This window comes from Nelumbo nucifera, chromosome 4 (assembly GCF_055504915.1).
Source record: "Nelumbo nucifera cultivar China Antique chromosome 4, China Antique-T2T, whole genome shotgun sequence".
In the NCBI taxonomy this organism is placed as follows: domain Eukaryota; kingdom Viridiplantae; phylum Streptophyta; class Magnoliopsida; order Proteales; family Nelumbonaceae; genus Nelumbo; species Nelumbo nucifera.
The window spans coordinates 20,777,245-20,799,497 of record NC_142652.1 but is presented as its reverse complement, the minus strand read 5'-3'; the positions used below and the strand labels follow the sequence as shown (position 1 = coordinate 20,799,497).

The following is a 22,253-nucleotide window of genomic DNA, read 5'->3' as shown; positions in this document are numbered from 1 at the left end:
ACTAAGTTGAACAGGTCAACAGTTCAATCGCTCAGATTAGACGGTTTTTTATCAAAAGGTAGGTTCTAGAATTATTGTCAAGTGACAGTTTGAATGGTTTTACTGTCTGAACAACATTGGGTTGAAAACATTGATGCAAATATGTCTTGAAATCCATATTTATTGTCATTTTCAATAAATAAATTCGTTTTTATCAAATGCCTGTAAAATTGAACCAAAACTCATATATGCTCTCTTCCCAAAGGCTGTATTTGGTTTGAAAGAAATAGTAGGGAAAGGGAAATCTATACAAATCTTGTTTAGGTTCCCTACCTTTTCCTTCAAACCAAACATAACAAAAAAGGAATGGATTTTGGCAGGAAGGCAAATAAATACACCAGTGCACCACTTCTATAAGCCTATTTTCAAATTCCTAGGTTTTCACCAAACACAGCTTCATGGCATTTCAGGTTCCTCATTGCTCATGTAACGCCAAAAGTTGCCGCATGGAAGGCTTCATTTGGGAGGGTTTTCATGCAAAGGCTTTCAGCTTTGCAAAATGAGCCCCACATAGAAAGCTCGAAAGCTATATTTGAAGAAAAACTCAGACAACCCAGATACGTTTTCATTGAGTTAAGAAATTAGCTTTCGCTGAAACTAGTTTTAATAATTTCTTCAAAGCTTTTTAGTCAATGGCAGTCAATCAAAGTTGAAGTCCTTTTAAATGGCTTAGTGTCTCTTGAAAGGGCTTTCACGCAATGGCTTCTGGTTTTACAAGGTGAGCCCTAGGGATACAAACTGATCAGATTGGATTTAAATTTGACCATGTCTGAATCTTATCCATAGAAAATTCATATGATTTATATCCAATATTTTCGAACTGCCATTGATTCAGATGGTTGGACCGTTCAGTCTGGGAACCGTCTAGGCAATCAGTTCTATTTTACTCTAAACCTTGTCCCTGGCCAAAAAAACGTTAAATTGGTCAATGACTCGTTGACTTGGGTAGTTGAATCGCCATCCTATTTAATCACCTAAATTCAAATTTAAGTTTGACGAGAAAATAACTAAACTCTTTATACGTTACACCATATTCCCACAACCCATTAGTTAATCCATCTTATTTAATCCCTAAATTCAAATTTAAATTTGATAAAGAATAACCTAAATTATTCTCTTTACGTTACACCATACTCACCTAATTAATCACTTAATTAATTGCCATTAGTTTCACTTTGATCCATCTTATTTATTCACCTAAATTCAAATTTAACTTTGGAGTCTTTAGTCTTTTACGTCTCTCCTCCCTTTGTCTTCTCAAGACCCCCCCCCTTGGGTGCAAATGGATCGAATCTGCTCCAAAGTCCAATAGTATATTCTTGGATTTAGATAGCTCCACTTTGATCTACAGATCGGATTAGATAATATGATCCAATCAAAAAGCATATTGAATTTGAATCACCCCTATCCAATCTAAGAAGATTCAATATGATATATATGTTATTTATATTTTTGTAAATTTGTTATATTATTTATTTATTTTTTTAAAAAAACATGTATATATATGACCAAAATAGTTGAAAAGATACTTGTATTTTTTTTGTTTTTCTTTATTTAACTTACTATATTTATTTTTATTTTAATAGTTTATTTATTTAAAAAAATCAAATCGGATCGGATTAGATCCAAAGATTCGATTGCCTCATCGGATTCAAATTCAAATCCATATTTTTGAGATCCGACGAGATCTACAATTAATAGTCTTGGATTGGATTCAGATATACCCTAATTCAAATCCGATTCAATTGGTTTGCTTCCATACCTTTCTCTTCTTTTTTGGCCTTTTGAATATTATAACTTTTTATCTACTATTCCTTTTATGAGGATCAATGCTTACTCTTTTTTGTTTTTTTTTTATTTATTTCAATGAAAATGGCGACTACTCTCTTATTATATCAAAGTAATTATTGCTACACGGAACTTGTTAGAGATTACCATATATCGACCATCACAATAAATTTTGTATCTTTTTTTCTTGATGGAGTCATTGGCTACCCTTTATTGTTTCAAAGTGATCTTCTAACGTTGGTTACTTTCCCCCTTTTCCTTTTAGTTTTTCCCTTGTGTTAAAAATTTGGGCAAGATATTCAATTCCAAAAGAACCTATTTTAATATAATAGAAACTTGTCTCCTAACTAGACCTGTTCATGGGCCGGGTGGCCCGACGGGCCAGCCCGGCCCGGCCCGACTCCCGGACGGGCTTGAACAGGATTTTTGGCCCGCGGGCTTAACCTCGGGCCAAAAAGCCCGGCCCGCATAAAATTCGAGCCGGGCTCGGGCTTTGCTAAAATAGCCTGGCCCGAGCCCGGCCCGGCCCGACTTATAGTTAAACTTAAGTAAATCCGGCCCGACCTATAGTTAAACCTAAGTAAAAACCCTATGTGATGTCTATTTGAATAAATTTTTTGATTTGAGGTCATTGATTCACTTGTAGATCCATTGTTCATTTAAATAGGGGAAAAACATTTAAATTAAAATAGAAAATGTCAGAAAATTTTAAATTTCTTTTATTAGATCGGGCTTCGGGCTCGTGCCCAAATTGTAGGCCCGTTGGTCGGGCCGGGCTCAGGCTCGGGCCTAACAGTTTTCTGTTAATAAAGAGTCAAAGCTCGGCCCGAGCCCAGCCCGGCCCATGAACAGGTCTACTCCTAACATAGCTTTCTCTTTCTACCTATTAATGTTCTTTTTTTGTAAGGATCTCCTTTATTACCCTGTTTGTAATTGGAGGTTAATGTAAGTGTTGATATTTCAAGAGGCGGCCAATACACCAATTTCTTCATTGTGGTTTGATGATCTGATCCAATTTGCTACAAGGAGGTCTACACTGATCCATGTACCAGGTTTTTAGTTTTTGCGCTAATATGTTCATTTAATGATAATTTCTTTGATATCTCTAATTCAATTTATTTTATGGGGACGGTTTTTATAGGGAATGGGATATGCTCCTCACACATGGGCGCCTCACAGGCACATCCATCGTGTATTGGAAACATCTCCCGTGAATAATAACTTATAAGTACGGGAAATGTTCCCAATGCATGGTAGGATGTGTGTGTGAGGTCGGTGTGAAGTGCCCTCTGTGAAGAATAGATCCGGTCTCTTTTTATAGGAGGTGGGTGTAAATACATTTGAAAAATCAGTAAAACAATTTTCGAAAGGACTGAACTCTAAAAAAAACATTTATTTAAATATTTCATTTATTAATTTAAATATAATAAGTTTGATTTGATTTCATTTGATAACTCTATTATTTTTTTCTCCCTTCCGTGTCATAGAGGTGTAAATCGGGTCGTGCCGCTCGCAGCCCGGCACGATGGTCAGTGCCGTGCTGGGCCTAGGGTTTTAGGTCCACAGGCCAGGCCGACATGACATGACATAGTGGGCTGTGCCGCCCGTGGGCCGCATGCCAACATGGACCAGCCCACGACACGGCCTAACACAACCCATAAATAAATAAATAAATAAATATATATATATATATATATATACACACAAAATATATAATATAATATAAATTATAATTATAATTATATAATAATATATAGTATACAATATATTAATAAAACAAACAATTATTTTCAATTTTATTATACTAATTTATTTAATTATTGTATATATAAGCAATTGTATACATCAAAATTCATATAAAATTAAAATTTTAATTTTTTAAAAATTTTTTTAAATAAATAGACAAAAATAGTTTTAACTCGGCCCATGGCCTGTCTTGGGCCAAGGCTTGGCCCATGGACCAGTCCTGCTTGCAGTATGGCACGGTACAACACAAGCCCACACATGCTTGGGCCATGACTGGCCGACTTTCAAACTTTTCACTTGAGAGGGCAACATGCTACGGCACGGGCCACCTGTGGGCCATGCCGTACCAGCCCGGCACAGCCCACTTTACACCTCTATCCGTGTGTATCGCAAGGACTTCTCGCTAGTATAAAAAAACCTACAATCTATGCTTGCCTCAAACCTAAAACCTAGATCCGGAGTCGCCTCAATAAGCTTTCGTTCAACCGACAAATATGGTTTTCGGTGAAGCTAGTTTCAGTAGCTTCAATAATTCTCTGAAAGCCACCTCATAGAAAGCGATTCAATCAAATCTGGTGTCTTTCACAAGCGGACTCTTGGGTTTTTTATGTTTTCTACGTAACCCAATAATAAGTTATCCGTACAAGTACTAATTGTACGACACGCTGGCGTGTTTACTCTTGATTGAGTTACGTAGCCCATTATTCACGCCCTTGTTTGTGGTTGATCCCAATTCCCAAGTGATTGGATAAGGAATGAGAAAAAGGAATTGTTTTCCTTTTCTTTTTCCGTTTGGATAGGTGGAATATTTTATTGGCTAATTTCACAATGATGGACGCAGGATTCGACTTCCCCAGAACTTGCACCAACAGAGAGGATTTGCAATTTGCAACCCCAACTCTGCAACTTCTGGAATTTGAGGTTTTAATTCTAACTCTGCCTTGATATATGGAGTTCTTTTGACCCCTTGTTCTGAAACAGAAAAATCCTACTAGGAATGTCAATTTCAAACAACCTCCACTCATTTCCTGCAGGTTGACGTGGTCGAAACAGAATCAACAATTTGTGGTGGGGTTCCAGGGAGAACAAGTTGAAGCAGCTGTCCATTTCTGTCTCTGTAATTGGACGTTCACTAGCTTGGGATCTCCTCAGCCTCTCTTTTCTTTGATGCTGACGACTTCCAGTGTCAGAAGTTTGATGGTTTCCATTTCAGATGAGATTTTCTTGCTTTCCCTGATTAATATATCTATCTAAGTTCAATGCATGGCTGAGTGCACCCCCATTCATTAAACCTCCCTGTTCTTGAATCAGAGACAGAGAGAAATGGCCTAGATCAAGTGAATAAGACTGACAAAAGATTAAAGAAGATGTGGCCTTATCTATTTATATAAACTCCAAAAAGCAGAAAGTAAAATCACTAGGAGACTTTTTGAGCTTGAGTGTCCAGTGAAATATAAGACGAACAAACATAAAGCAGGGTATGGGGGGTGGGGAGGCTGAACTTGATGAACCTCTTCCGCACTGTTTAGGACTTGGCTCCTTTTGCTGCAAGTTGCAACTGTCACTGCCTTAGCTTTTGCACCAGTTTTCCTTCTTCACTTGTCTCTATACAGTGTACAAGATCAAGCCCATAGACATGCTCCAGCTGTTTGTGAGTGTACCCATATATTCCTTGTTTTGAATCAGGAGAAGGCTAGAGCCCAGCCCTGCCTCTCACTATCAGTGACCTACCCTTCTCATGTGGGCCAAGGGCACTCAACATATCTTGTTTGATGAAATTCCTCCATGTGGCAATACCATAGGGACTGAGAGTTCTAGCCAAGGGAAATTACCCTGCTAATAAATATCTTAATGGTCACTGATCAGCTTTGTCCTTCTATTTCAAGGATTAATTTGATAGTTTCAGTTGAGTTCCTTGGTTTTTTTAATATAAATTCAGATTAGGATGTTTGATTTGAGAATGATGTGGGGAATCAACTTAAAAATTTAACTTCACACATGACAAAGTCCTCAGTTCATCTGCTCAAGTCAAAGTGACTACCTTAGTAATGAATTAGGGCTTCTCCTATCCAGCCAGATAAAATATATTACACAAGAGGAAGGATTCTGTTCTTTTCTCTGGTCCCAAATAGTCATCTGAAGCTGAAGTTTGCCAAATGTGGAGAACCTTTAGGCTGCCACAAGAAGTATAAACAGAAGACAGTGGCATCCCCAGAAAAATCATGGTAACCCTACTGAAAATGAAAAGCCTGATTAACCCAGATTACATCATCTTCTCGTACCCTGTTGTTGCATGGCACGTGAAGTGGGGATCACTGGAACCCACTAGATGGGTCATGGGATTCTCTTGCTCAACACCATATCCAGCCCATCTTCAGTACAGTTCTCTGCTGTATTATGTATTTTGTCCTCAACAGGAGAGAAATAATAAAGAGCTGATAAGCTCACCCAGATTCTCTTAGCTTCTTTAACTGGCCACGTATTGCATGGATATTTTGATATTAAAGACTGACATTGAATGGGTCTGTCCAAGGTCTGCTTCATCCTGTGCTACAACTTGCTTTCACAGTTCAAAATGTATACATTGTGCCCTATTGATACCTGTTTCATCCTGTGTGAAACACATGCCAGATTAAGGGACAGAGACTGTTTTCAGGCCCCTGTAGCCTAAGGTTGAAGCTTTTGACATTTACCCTTGAACAGAGAAACAAAAGGAAAGTATTAATCAAAGGCATCTGTATTTTCTAGAAATCCATTGACTTCCATAGTTTTGATGATTGGGCCATTTGGGTCTTTTTTTCCCCTTCTTTGCAATCAATACTGGGTGTAAGTGGGGTAGACATATAACTCGTATAACCCGGTCTAATAAGACCGAAAGTGACCCATGTTGCAAAATAGCAGCCAAGAAGATCTAAGTAAGAAGTGATGAAAGCAATATGAGCATGGTAAGTGGCTGACAATTGGTCCCTAACTGGCATAGCAACTTGCCAACTTGCACTAATGTGGCATAATTGAGAAAAGAATTCCTGCGATCATGGTCGCATGCAACCCCAATGAACTACTAACATACGAGTGCTTTGAACCAAACACCAGTAACTGATGGGATGTTTTGTTTTGGTTTTTCAAACATTGGCATGTTTACATTGAGGGGTTTCCAGTTTGTCTTGCAGGTCACCATAACTGATTCTAAAACACTTCTTCACTTTGGGAGAGACAAGGAGATTATATAGGCGGTGTTGGGATCGATGCCGTCATATTGTTTTCTCAAAAAATGTTTTTTTAGGTTTTTTATTTGGTACTATTGTTGCTGTCGCATAGGCATTTTTCAACACCACATCAGAATACTATTACTAGCAACAGTAGAAAAAACGGGAAAACACCAAAAAGAACGTTTTTTCAGACCACACCTTTCCCGACTTCTAAGGCATGGTCTGAGAAAACGTTTTTCTTAAAAACGGCCAACCAAAAAGTAGGCATTTTCTCAAAAAACAGATTTCTGATGTAGGGCAGATGTGGCACAGTTTTATGAAAAAATGACATCGATCCCAAACACCTACATAAAATTGTTTTGGTCTCTAGGAAGTAGGAACAGCCACTACAATCCCATTCGGCCCATCTTACACCAGGCAATGAACGGAAAAAGAATTCCCAGTTTTCCCTGTTCAGTGGGTGCAAATCTCAAACCCAGATAATGGAAGAAGAATCCGTCAAATTGACAGCCAATATTAAAACTTTTGTGAAACCCTCCTGAATATGGGTTTTGAATGTTTATATTCTAAATTTCTAATCAATTGTTAACATTATCTCTACATCCCTATCACTCCATCTTCCTACTTCTATTAAGTATTAACACACAGTTCAAGCACCGTAAACAAAAAGCTTCTTGCTTCTTCCTTTTTTTTCTTCTCAAAAGTACGAGAAATGTCTATTCTAACCATGATAGGACTGGTACAAAAATCATCTAATTGTACTATATAATCTAGAGTGTGGAATAGGGAGGGTCCCCTGAGTTCTACAGTAAAAGCTTTTGGCCCGGCAAAGGCCACAGGCCAAAAACCACTGTGAGTGTAGTTCTATTTGTATTTATCTGGAGCCTGGGAAAGTGGGAGGGTGAAAAAAAGTTTTCTAACACTGAATGCTCAAATGGACAAATTGTTCAAATCATTTGTTTTGACTACTCCTGAATCCTGATGATATTTGGCCCGTGAAATCTCTAATGAAATTTGCTCAGTGTACATACTACTCGACCATGTATTGGATTTTTGCAGTGAGAAAGAGTACTGTTTTGCTTGTCTGCTCACATTCTGTGTCCTCGGCGTGGCTGGAATAGGTTGTCAGACTAGGGTAAATAATGTATTAAAAACATCAGTTTTGGGGTCAGTAACTCAACCATCCGGTTTGAATGGATGGCCCATATCAAATTAAAAAAACAAAAAAAAACTGGCCAAAATCATTGTCCGGGTTGAACAGTTCAACCACCTGGGTCAATGGGTTATTGATCAAATCAATGGTTTTTGGTCAAAGAACAGGTTAGGGGTGAATTGGAACTGGTTATCTGGACAGTTTTCAGGCCAAACAGTCTGACCATCTAGGTCAACCACAGTTCAAGAACACTAGGATTAAGCAATACAAACCCTCAAGGCAGTTCAGATCTCCTACCCACAAACTGTTTTCACATCCATACCTAGAGGTGTAAAGTGGGTCATGCCGGGCTGGCATGGCACGCCCCCCGTGTTGGCCCATGGGCCTTTATGAGTCGTGCCATGGCCCAGGCCCGTGCTGTGCTGTGCCGCGGGCCAGGCTGGCCTGTGGGTCGAGCCTTGGGCTAGGTCAGGTCGTGCATCAGGCCAAGGCTATTTATTTAAAAAAATGACAAAAAACTTAAAATCTTAATTTTATATGAATTTTGTGTATACAATTGCTTATATATACAATAATTAAATAAATTAGTATAATAAAATTAAAAAACTATTTATTTTATTAATATATTACATACTATATATTATTATATAATTATAATATATATAATATTATATAAATATATATAAAATATATAAATAATATATATGGGTTGGGCTGCGACCTGTGGGCTTGCACAACCCGCTCGGTCATACCAGCCCATGGACCTAAAACCCAGGCTAAGCACAACCCGCATGGTCATGCCAGGCCATGCACGACCCGTGGACCATCATGCCGAGCTGCGCCATGCCACGGGCGGCACGACCCGATTTACACCTCTATCCATACCCATAAAACATTATATGCATACATTGGAAATATCTCTTTTGTGGGAACAATTTGTGGACAGAAGATTCAGAGTGCCCAAGGGCCTCAACTCAGACTACAGATCTTCTGTCCACGAGAACTCTGCCCACGCCTACCCATAATACACTACTCCCCGTGATTTGGGAACATCTCCCCTTGCATAATACTATGCAAGAGATGAGATGTTCTCCATATATGACTGCAATAAATGTGAACAGAGTTCTCGTGAACATGAGATCCCAGACTCCTCAACTCATTCTTAGCTGAAAAAGACTTAGCTTATCTACCCAATAGAACCAAACTGACCGTTCTGGTTGTTTTTAAACAATTAAGAATCGAATCAACTATAAAGTTTATAATATATAACGGTCGTCTTGATTTTTTTTTGTAATTTTTGTTATATTGTATCTAAAGGATTTTTTGATAGACAGTATATAAGATAATTTTGATTAAAAAATACATGTTTTATTAACATATAAACAGTTTACTATTTACTATCATTTTGTATTAAGGTTATATTATAAAAAAATGAAGTTCTAAATTATTGTTATTATAGATAATTATAAGTAATTACAAAGATTAAAATGCGCGACCTATCATATTGGTATTGATGTATCTAGATATATTTGGATACACCAATGTACATATTTTTTTTAAATGTTTTAAAGGCTATCATCCCTCTTCCCCAACCCCTGATCATTATAAAAAAAAAAAATGAACATCAGCCATATCAATATGCACTGATGTCCATGTTTAGATATTAGACGTATTAATTTTTTAATTCCTAGGAAATTATATATGTCAATTATAATTGGGTCTAATCAGCTCAGACCCGATCACCACTATTAATAATTTACCCGGCTTTGGGTCAATTTTATAGAACTGATTAATAATCAATTTAGAACTGGTCCAAACAGCACCTAGATATGGACATAAGTCATTAAGGTGCTGTTTGAGAAATCTTGCAATAGCGTGATGGCCAATAAACGTTCTAAACCTTTGGGGTGTTGTCTTTAAAGATCAAGACATTAATAAGTAGCTCAATCTATCGAGCTTTTATAACCCATTTAGGGGGAGTTCTTTTTTTGGATTTGGAGAGGGGTAAAAGTTGGTCAATGGGATTTTGGTTCTCATTGACCAAGAATTTTATATTCTTTTTTCAGCTTTATGTGGGGAATAGAGAGAGTTTATTTTCATGGGTATCACTTTCCTAGGAAAATAAACTTTCCCTATTCTTCTAGGTGGATAAATAACTTTCCTGTATAGAGGAGAATTTGCCAAAACTTGAATGTGACAAAAATATCCCTTTTAATAATGTATTTATATGGTTAAAATGGTCATTGCCTTATTTACCTCAAAAACAAAAGAACATGGGTAAAATACTTACTGGGTAAGTATTTCCCAAGATAAAACTTATCCAGATAATTACATTTACCCGATTAAATAACTTTCCAAAAAACGAATGGGGCCTTAAAGGCTATCACATATAAAGATCCAAAATTTTCATTTGAAATTTCTCAATTTATGGCAATTTCAATGTTTTTGGGTCTTTTTGAGCGCGTCTTTTGGTCCTCTCAGTTTTCTTTTACGGTTTTATCAAAACAAAAAGGCCAATTTTTGGTCTTCGGAGTTTAAGTTAAGTCAAAGCTGTTGCCAAACGGTTGAATCAAACAATAAAACAAACCGACCAACCCAAACCAGGCCCACAACTTATAGTATCTGTGACCGTGAGTAATAAAACCCAAAGGCCAGAACCAACCCTATTGTCAACCGGGCTTATGGGGTCGTCTGTGTGACGTGGAACAGCGTGGAAGCACCATCTGGGGTCACATCAACGTTGAACATATTATTATGTTTTATGTGGGAATTTGTGAACCTTCTCTATTACCTAACTTTTCAATTATTATGTATTTGGAGACATGTTCCCCCTTAATTTCTTATTTTATTTTTCAGCACGAGGACACTACCGTATATTGGAAAATAAAAATAAATAAAAAGGAAATAATGGCCTAACGGTACTAGATGGACCCCTGGCCCAAAATAAAAATAATAAGGAAATTTCGTGTATAAAATCACTTCAAAAGAGAATTCCCAGTTCAATAATTTCTTTCAAGGCATCTATTTTACTTTGTTTTCTATTTTATTTCTCCTCAAAAGGGTTTTTTTTTTCTTTTATTTCTAAAGGAACAAAGACAGAGTGAGAAACTCGTATTCACCCACTAATTCAGTAATTCTGGTAATCGTTGAAGCTGGGGTGTTTGGGTCAAATTGATCTCTTAGTGGGGATCTAGTCAACATTGGGCCATCATCTTTCCAAAATGAGATGCATGGGTATAGCTGTGAGGAATCCAGTTCACTCCATTGGTTGCTCACTCTTTGTGAACCGAACCCCACCTAAGATAGTGCCTTGTTAAAATATCTAATGTGGGTCCTTTTATTTGTTGATCATATTTGTTTTGTTTTTTCTTTTTCAATCTACTCTTAAAACCCTAGAAGAAAATATCTTTCTTACAATGAAAGGATTTCTTTCCCTAAATTTACAATCTGAAATCCCTTCTGCTTCTAATAAATAGATCTCTTGTTCCTTGCAAGCGATTGCTAGTTGCTTGATTGGCCAGGGACCAGTAAAAACATCTTCAGTTTAGGGTATTTCATAGAGGATTTTGAATTCCTTCTTCCTATTTGCACCATACGATTTTGTACTTACCCAGACTGAGTACGTGGTTAAGATTTTTATGAAAAGACCATAACACCCTTTGACTGTTGTGTTGGTAAAGCGTGACAATCTGATCTGACACCCAAAGTCTCTTCGCCCAAGACACTTCGTTAGTTTGCTTGTACCCGCCACGCATCGTGTTGAATCGTGGAGCTGGCATTGAGCGACACCTGCCCTTGCTTCGACATTAGAATCCCATATTTGGCTGCCCAACCACCCCAAGAGTTTCTTTTCTCTTTTGTCGTCCTTTTATCAACACGTGGCGTCCAAAGCCGGATTGGAATCTTGCAAATCCACGTCAACGTCGCTGACGTGTTCCCTCCCCAGATTATCTTTCAGAAAATCCTCCCTCTCTCTCTCTCTCTCTCTCCAGAGTTATGATTAAATGAGCGCTCTCTCATTGAGTGAGACGTATTGCCTCCCAACGTGTTTATTTATAATTGGCTGAAAAGTAAAATACCCTAAATATTCAGATTATTTTTATACGAGGTCCAATAAAAAAGAAACACGTGCCTCGTACGAGATCCCCAATCCTCTCTTTTACTCCCTCACTCTCGCTTTCACTCCCACCCATAACTATGTCCGACACTATGCGTGCGTGCGACAGCTAGTGATGTCAGCGACCTACGCGACAAGCGTGACACGTCGCCCTCCCAACTTGATACCTTCTGGGATGTGGGCCTACCTTATTCTACCGCCACGTGGATATCCGCAACATTTCTTTGACACGTGTTCCCTTCTTCCGCATAGCCGTACCTGCTATAAAAAAGTGCAACTTGTTACGGCTGGGCCCTACTACTTCGACCGGGGCACGCGTCCCCTTCCGGCTCCCGGGACCACGTACACCCTCTATTCCGCTTTCCTAGCCGATTTTTTTCATGATTCATTTCCTCGTGCATTTCGTGGGATTCGGGATTACTTCGGTTGACGAGTGTCAACAGCCGACGGTCGTATTTCGATTTCAGTTACCATGTGCATGCCAGTTACAAGTTAGGTGGATCCTGAACATATGAACCATCAGAGCCGTCGGATGGGCATAATGGAATCAAGGTTGCAATACTATGATCCTGATCCTGTGACTCATGCCTTGTCAGATCCATCCAATCAAAATCATCTTCGGATGATGGTAAGATCACTACCCAATAAAACACAGTAGCGTTTCTGTTGAAGGCAGGGCAGCTGGGCAGGTGCCACATATGTTTGCCACGCTTCAAGGCGCATGTTAGCAGAGACTATTAGAATCGGATTCCCCATGATCCTCGGCTATGGATGATTCCTCGGCCGAAGAGACACGGACGGAAACTGCGACTCGAAAGGCGAGGTTGTCTGCCACGTGTCCAACTCTGAGGCTGTTACAGCCCGTAGTTCTGGAAGACAGCTAAGAGGAGAGAGAGAAAAAGACGTCGCGGCTTTACGAGGACGAGGCTCCCAGACTGTTACCGACACGTGCCAGTTTTCCTCTTCCTGACATTAGTATAATGACACGTGTTCCTATGACAGCCCATTCCATGACGCCCTCACTCTAAACTTAGCGGTGGCGACGCTTGTTTGGCGTCGCTCCCTAAACCTGGCTCCGAACCACGTGTCTTCTCCAGGATTCATCGGATACACGTGGCTCCCGGTGGTGCGTTCCCTCGTTTTCCGTGAGGGCTTTTTCGTAATTTTAAATTTTCGTCATTCTAAAACTCTCTCTTTTCTGCTTTTTGTTTCCGTTGGTTTTATCTCTTTTCGTTCCCTTTTGTAAAATCTTTCTTGTGTTTCCGCCATCTTCTGTCATGGCTTCCTCTGTTTCTCCGGCGAGTCCGTGCCGTAATCGTGCCGGATAGTATGAAATTCTGGTCTCTCGGCGTACTTTTGATCGATTGGGGACCACTCTTAATCGAAAACATGAACGTATAGGTTTTTCCGATATCCTTTTTCTAGGTTTTCTGATGCTTTTCATATTCTGCGCGCCTTCCATCGTTTCTCCGGTCGTTGCGCTTCTTTCGTGAGTATTCAGGAGAGGAGTTTTGCTTTATAATCGACCTTATGATCGAGGTTTTGCTTTGGGTGAGAAAAAATAAAATTAAGAGAAGTGTTTAAGGCTTTAGTTTCCTTCTTCGTGGTGAGGCATGAGAGAAGCAAGGGAAACTGAACCCAGTGAAATCGAGCATCTTCCTGTGCAAATGAGTGGACATCCGCGAGATCTGTTGAAAAGGTTCTCAGCTACTAATTACCGACCAAGCGAATTTGCGGAGGCAAGAGAAGATACTGAAGAGATCGAGCTTAATCTTGGGCTTTCTTTGGGTGGTTGCTTTGGGGTAGACCCAAGGGAGAAGAGGCTCGTACGGTCGTCATCGATCGCTGGCTTAACGACTATGGCGAGAGACGAAGATGCCTCAGCTCCTCCTCCTGCGGCATGCTCCGCTCTTACACGGACATGTTCGCTCCCTACGGAGACGGAGGAAGAGCGCAGGAAGCGAAAAGAGCTGCAGTGCCTTAGGAGGATGGAGGCAAAGAGAAAGCGATCAGAGAAGCAAAGGAATTCCAGGGCAGGTAAGGATCGAGCCTCCTTGGAGGGAAATTGCGAGGAGGATAAGAGGTTAGACGATGAAGTTCTGTTGTCATTGAATTTAAAAGGGAAGGTTGAGAACATTACTAGTTTCCAGGGTTTTACAAGCAATGCTTTAGCGAAACAGCAGCAGCAGCAACCACAACCGCAGCAGCAATACATGACTGCCAATGACTTCACTTCATCGGCAGCTCCGACTTTTGGCCTGCTCACTTGGGCTGCAGCTGCCCAGGGAGCCGCTCATCCACATGGGATGGATACAAGCACGAATGGCAAAGGTAACGTTTTGGCTGCCGCCTTTCCCATGCGAGGATACCCACCACCGTCCTCACAGGGATCGCTTGGATCGCAGGGCAGTAGCTCTTCTGGGGTTTCTGAATTCGAGAGTCGACCAGTTCAAGGTATCACATTGTCTTCCTATATGTACGGTTTTTCTTTTCTTCTATTTGTTTGTTAAACATTCGCTTCCTCTCTGTAAAATAGGTAATTGCAGTGATTAGATGTTCTGCAACCCTTAATTTGCTTTTTGGGGAGATTAATTCTTGCATTTGTTCTTTTCTTTTCTTTGGATGCCCTGTACTTATAAATTTACTTTTATTATCTATCTATTCTTCTTCTTTTTTCTTTGAAATTGGGTGTGGAGAATTTTGAGTTATTCTGTTGTACAATCATGGCAAATTTTCCCAGAAAAACCGATTTATTTCGAAAGAAGGAAAAATAAGAAAAAAAAAATGGAAAGTGGATTCTGTTTGCTAACAAGTTGCATAGATTTTACGAAGGCTCCATTTTTGTTGGTATTTTGCATAAGAGTTCTGTTTCTGTCACCTTTTTTTTTTCTTTTTTCTTTTTTTTTTTTGATATAGCAACAAAAAACGACAGTTATCTTTTTGAGAGTGTATTAGAATTTGCATATATTATTTTTTTTCACGTTGCCGATGCTTTCCCTGGGCATGAATGTCTTTTAATTTCTTTAATAATTGTGGAATTTGTTGCGTTCATTCTTTGTAATTTGGTTTTCAGATCTCAAGAATCATTTAGATGCTTTGGGTTTTGTCTTGCTTGTCTTTTTCTATTATGTTCGATTCAAATGGTAATTGACTACATTATATCTTCTGATCAAAGGTAAAAGAACGTTTCATTTCTAAAATTTTCTGAAGAATTAGATGTAATATATATTGATTCAATAGTTTAATTTCTTTTTGTCCTCAATGGATAAATTCCTTCCCATACAAGTATATTTACCCCTTCTACTCCTGGCCCAGGGTGGTCAAAGAAACTGAGGCTGAATCTTTTCTTTCCTCCTTTCCTTTCTTTTCCTTTTCAATTCAAATCATTAGAACATCATGGTAAACAGAATGTGAAGCTTTAGTAATTAAACTTGATAACACTTGACAGAATTCACCTTGGCAACCTTTTCAACTTTCAGTCATTGATTTGTGGGGGGCATCTGAATCTAATTTCCTTGAGTCATTGCTCATACTTTTCTTCAGAAAATTTAATCTTGACATATGATAGAATGACTTCCATTTTGTACTATGATGCCCGGATCCTTTATTTTTCCCTAAAATACTCACTTTGACACAACATGGCATGGGTATGGGTATGGGCTTTGTGTTATATCCTTCAATGAGGGTTCACATAAAAAAAAAAAAAATCCGCAACACATTCTTTATAAATTGTTAATATTGTTACAAAATACTTAAGTTAGAAATTGAAATTGAACTATTCAATACCCAATTAGGTAATTTATTTTGCAATATAAGATTTTAGCATCTTATCATGCTTTGAGTTATGTTCATTATTGTATTCTTTTGTTGGTAACTTTTCTTTTATTAGATATCAATAAAGGAAGGCATATAGGTTATTTAATATAGTCCGCTTGCATGGTTGCATAGTACCTGCATAGTTATTGTAGTCTTTGTAGAATATATGAGTCCATGTACTAGTTACCTGTTGATAAATCTGTCTTTCTTGACTCCCTGAAGCACAAGATCTTTCTGATCAAGTGGACCCACTCCTAGACACATACCCAAATCCAAATCTGTATGCTCCATGTCTTTGGTTTACATGCACGATAACTGTACTGATTGCTGAATTGATCCTTTTTAGCTTAGCTTGATGGTCTGAATTCACGGTGAGTGCAAGCCTTCTATCACAACAAATCATTAAATTGCTGCATCTTGTTATGTAACCCAAGTGAGAAGAGCATCTTGTTTAAAACTCACCTGTTGTTGAGGATTGATATGCCCTTTGTTGCAGACGGTTCTTGCTTGGTAATAACCCTTTCTTCAGTTTCAGATGTAAAAAAGAGGCCAAGAAAAAACAAAGAACAGTTTGCTTGAATTTGAGCATAATAACAAACATAGATATATAAATATATAAAGGAAGCACAGGTTATTTGTCATCACTTTTGGCGTGCATGTTCACACTGCATTTTCTGCATCTAGCATTGATATGGGGGCTCGGTCCTCACCTGCTACAATACATTCTCCTTGGATCTAAGCAAATTTTGTATGTTTTTCTTTCTTGTTCTTTTGGTGGGTACATTACAGGATTGAGCAGTTGCAGTGAAGCAAGAAGCCCTACCAGTGTGCAGTCATTGCCAGAAAATTGTGAGCAGAAACCAACGGCCAGCCCTGCCAAAACGTTGGCTGAAATGCCAAGCAAGTTTGCTGGAGTTGAGATGGAGACATCAAAGAAACCGAATGTGGTTGACAATGGACTGAGGGAGTTGGGGAGAAATATGATGGATGAGATGCCTTGTGTATCTACTAGGGGAGATGGCCCCAATGGGAAGAGAATAGAAGGGTTCCTGTACAAGTACAGGAAGGGAGAGGAAGTTAGGATAGTCTGTGTGTGCCATGGCAGCTTTCTTTCTCCAGCTGAGTTTGTTAAGCACGCAGGTGGCGGTGATGTGGCACATCCCCTGAGACATATAGTTGTCAATCCATCCCCCTCTTCTCTTTTGTAATGAAAAATGAGAAGAGGTACGACAGAGAAGAAAACAAAGTGCAACAAATGTTCAGGAGTTTTTTTCCCCTCTTTATTTTTTCTCTCTTTTTATTTGTATTTGTTACATATGCCTCCTTTTGTTGAAAAACAAAATGGTCGAAGTTAAAAGAAGAGATTTTCACATATAACTAATGAGGCTCCTTTCTCCTCTCTTATCTTGCCATTTCCTATTCTTCAGATGCTCTTTTCAACTTGTACTTGCAGCAAATTCACATGGATGATTCAAATATGTAGCTTATGGTTGATCGGTTGGATTGATGAGATTGAAATGGAGAAGCAGGCCTGGAATATGTAGGTTGCTAGGTTGGACTCTTGGATGCAAGTGGTGTATTGGTTGGTTGGTACCAGAGATTTGAGTAGATGGAGCTTGTTGACTTTATCTGATATGTAGTTGCTATCTATTTGGACAAGTAGACAAGCAACTCGCAATTTGGATAGTGACTCGTCAACTGGTAAATATAATTAATGGTTAAATTGAATTTAATCAAGTTCTTCCATGTCCCCATTTGCAAGACAAAATCTGTGGTGGAGCTTTATCACTATAGATGGGATCATGGGACTAGCTAATGCCTAATGGAGACGCATGCAGAACTCAAAAGCTAAATCTAAGTAGGCTTCAACGTTGTGAACTAGTGCAGAGTGAGTGAGTTCTCTGCCCTGGGCACCCATGTCATGATCCATATTGAATTGGCATAAAACCCAATGCTGAACATATCACCAATCAATGCTCATATGTGCCCTTCATACGAGGGGCACCTCATAGAATGGTCCCTAAATGAGGGAATATAGTAGAAGCCACATTAAGTGATGAACTCAAAGATAATGCAAGTGGCAACCATGAAGTGATGATTCTAAAACGGGAAAATCTCGCCCCATTCGCTTTTCTGTAATATTCATGTTCTTTTATTTCTCAGGTAAATAAGGTAATGGTCATTTTGTCATAAAAACCCATTATTGAAAGGGACATTTTTATCCAATTCAAGTATTGGTAACTTTCCTCCCGAGTGGGAAAATGAACATAGGAATCTTGGTCAATGAATCCGAAATCTCATTGACCAACTTTTTCCCTTTCAAAATTCAAAAAAAAAAACACCCGCTAAGTTTTAGGAAACTGTTTACTCTACCTCTACTGTTTATAAATTATCTTGAAGTTTTTAACGTTTTTAACAATTGATTAAATCTTCCCTTGCCGTTAGCAACTTAGTATTCCATCACAATTTATTTCACATGACATAATTTTTTTATATTTTAATATTATCCTATTATAGTCAATTTTACCCTTCATTATTCTTCAAATTTTCAAAATAAAACTCAACAGATGCAAATTTTGGACAATGCTCCATCGTCACTGATATCTCCGGCAGTTGATTTCCCTTCCCAGGGATATTCTGAGGATTTGCAGGTGAGGGAAGATCGTCTCAGCACAGTATTTAGGGACAGAGAAATCTTCACCATTGTTGCATCAGATTTTGTCAGCGTCTTTGCAAAAGAGGCAGCTTTCTCTGCAACATCGCATCCGTTAGTTCCAAGAACCCATCATGATCATAGTCTCGGTGTTCCAAAAGTGTACCAACCTTATCTTTGCATAAACCTTGTTTGTATCCATGAAGTGCATTCGGACCAAATGTCACAATTGCTCTGCGACCATAAATTCAGATTCCATTAAAGCAACATTTTTCTGTAACCAACTTGTGGTAGTTAGCCGATATTTGAAAGAATTGTGTAGAATCATGATAATGAAAATCCCTCTTATAGAAGCATAAAAACCCCAAACAGCCAATGGTGGTACTTAAATGCCTGTTTGATCAATGATAAAAGGATATGTGCATTTTGTGTAACCTTCCTGAGTTTGGTGCCTACATTTCTGTTAATGGTAGGTTTATGCAAATGTTTTATTTTAAAAATTTAAAGAAAAATGATAGACAAAATAATCTTTTCCGTTTTTATGGTAATGGATGTTAACAGTAGGAGAGGATTTAGTCAATTGTCAGAAAATTTGAGAATGGTTTAAATAGTTTAAAACAATTAAAAAAAAATAAGGATAGAGATAAGGTTCAAAATATCAATACCGGTGTATCGGGTCAATCGATACATATTTTTATTGCTTTTTTTTTTTTTTGCAACCGGTTCAGGAGGGCTGGTTTAGGTATCCTCTACCCCCTGAACCGGTCAAACCTCCGATACACCCACAGTAGGGCGTATCGGAAGGGTTCCAGAACGATACGTATTGATCGATATGGGCCGATATGTATCGATACTTTGAACCTTAGATATAGAAGACTTGGGATTTCCTATTCACTTTTCCTACCCACTCTACCCGCCGTGAATTGGAGCCACAGTTTATAGGAAAAATTTGTAGGAAATCTGGGCTCGATAGAGAAAGTCAATTTCTTAAAACATAGGGATACTCTTATTAAGAGATTTCCCTCCTTAATATAAACAATGAATTACCCTGGGTTACCAAAAAAAGGGAGAAAATGAAATAACAGAAAGGGTGTTCATCTTTCAAATAGTTTATGCTCATGGAGAATTGAGTCGCAGTGATCTCTCAAGCCCTACAAATGTATTCCAAACACGTCTTATTTATGAAGGGAGATGCAACACTTTTTTATTATCTTGGAAAATATTTGATTCCATTGCATTTTTTCATTGTGATTTTTGAGAAAACATTTATATTTGGTTTCATTGTCGTTTTTTGGAAAACGGCACCATATAGGAGCCACATCAGCCACCATACTAGAAAATGTTTTGAGGAAAGAAAATGTCAAAAATATCGTTTTCTAAAATAGGCTTTTTTTGAGAAAACGGCTAACCAAACATCACATGCATTTTTAGTTATTTTCTCAAAATCTGATATAGTTTGGACGGGGCACCATTTTCTCAAACACCACCTTGGTTGTCCAGTTGTCAAGTGTTTCTCTTATTTATTTATTTATCATTTTATTTTGTTCCCTATCAATATAGAGACATATGAGAAACCGACCTGTTGGTTCGGGCTTAGCGGGCTTAGCCTTTGCCAAATTTTGAATGGGGCCCGTCCTGAAGCCCGAACCCGATACGGTGTATGTCAGGCCCGAAGCCCGGCCGTGAACAAATCTAATGAGAAAGAAGAGTAGGAATAAAGGGTTTCCAGAACACATAAAGTCAAAATCTACAACACTCTTGGCTAAACCTGCCAAAATTGTTACAGTCCCCTATTACCACACAAGGTTTTTGTATCAGTTTTTGAATCCACCGATATGCTAAATAGTGGGAGTTATGACATGTGGCCACTTTTGAAGGATGATGTCCTTCTTATAGAGATGTTCTGTCTAAAAATTTCAATAGAAGGCCTCATTTGTTTTTCAGTAAACCGGGATGGGTAATTTGGTCAATGCGAGTCTCATGAAAAAGAACGATTCTAAGGCAGCTCATGTATCTGGATAAATATTACCCTTCGTCCAATTGGTAAATACAACATTACCTCTTCAAAAATGATATTTTTATGGATAAAACTGTTATTATTTAATTTTACCTAAAAAAAGAAATAAACACTAATAAATATACTTATCTGAAAAAATATTTACCTGAATAAGTACATTAACCAAAGTAAATTACTTCATGAAAAACAAACTAGGCCTAATTGTATCACTACTTCCAAATGTACACGTATCACACACATTGAAGTTTGAACTTCGGTACCACAAAGGCCCAAATAGCGGAACTGCATGCGTCAAAGCCTGTCCAATCCATAGAGTTGACCTTTTGGGGGGGCTGCAAATTGGGCCCATCTAAGAATTTTGTTGGATCCAGAAGCCTGAATTTTTATTAGATGGGGCTGGTGTTCTATAACTGTAACCCAAGCTTACTAAAAACTTGTATAAGCAAGTATAGTCCATTCGACTTGTGCCCTAATCAAATGTGATGCCCATCTAATAACGCAAAGTGTTGTCAAATCCACTGGTATCGCCAAGGAGGTTGTCAGTGATTGCTGCTTTTGCTTTATTGATTTGGTTGGTAGAGGGAGAATATATGAATGGAACATACGTTGAACCAAAATAATAACTACAGAAATCGGGTATCACCATGGCCCCCATTAAGCCGTACCAGAATAGGAAAATGTAGTTACAGAATGATCACGGCGACATGCCCAACTATGGACTTCAAACAGAGTGGGGCGATGTGGGGAAGGTCTGCATGTGATCTATCCAACTTGTTTCATTGAGAACAAAACCTATGACCCAAAAGATTCCTTTTGCTCCATTCCTCTGTTCAAACTTCAAACCAATGAAGCTGTGGTTTTCCTCTATCTGTTCCATCATCACTTACATCTTTACCTTGAACAGCACTTGGGAATCCTAAGAAGGATCAGCCTTTGCTCTGAGCTATGGGGCCCTATAGCTTGCCACCTGGCCCATATTAGAGTCATCAGTACCCAAAATTATGAGTTTTGATCTGCTCCTCACGTAGCACTTCTCACACCGATCTCATAGCATGTATCAGCTGCACATTGGGAACATAGGAGTGCAATTTGGGCTTGGGCTGGCCCATTCCGAGCCCAAACCGGCCCAATTCAGAATTTTACTCGGGTTGGGCTCGAGCCCAAGGAGTCGAGGTTTTTTATTTTTTTTGGCCGGGCTTGGGCCTAGCCCTTATGTAGCCCGAACCTGGAATGAGCCCGGCCCAACTATATACATTTATACATATGTACGTATATGTAAACGTTGCATATATATATATATATATATATACACATACACATACACACAAATATATGTATATATATTTGCATAAATACATTTATATATGTATAATTTTAGATTGGGTTCGTTGACTAACATGAGCTTGGCTTTGGCCCGAACCTAACTCAAGTGCATCAAATTACAATGTGGGTTGAGCTTGGGTTGAGAAAATCAGGCTTGATGATAGGTCCCAATCAAAGCTATAAATGAAAGATTATTCTTCTTAAGGTGAGAATAAAACCATAAAATTTATTTAACTTCCAACTGCCCATCCTTGTGGTTGGATGGTGTTTAAATACAAGAAATTCTAACTGTCTACCACTGAGATAACCTCAAAGTAAGGGATTATCCTTCTAACTACATAGTTGATCCCTATGCCATCTCATAATAACAAATTAACAAGAATAACAAACTA

General features: G+C 38.6%; 1 protein-coding gene across 1 annotated transcript; it reads left to right on the top strand.

The window, feature by feature from the left end:
* Positions 1–13,263: 13,263 nt before the first annotated feature.
* Positions 13,264–17,245, top strand: AFP3 (ABI five binding protein 3). The gene is made up of 2 exons (XM_010259734.3): positions 13,264–14,506; positions 16,658–17,245. The coding sequence occupies exons 1-2, from the start codon at positions 13,666–13,668 to the stop codon at positions 17,074–17,076; spliced, it is 1,260 nt and encodes a 419-aa protein (XP_010258036.1). The 5' UTR covers positions 13,264–13,665; the 3' UTR covers positions 17,077–17,245.
* Positions 17,246–22,253: the final 5,008 nt, after the last annotated feature.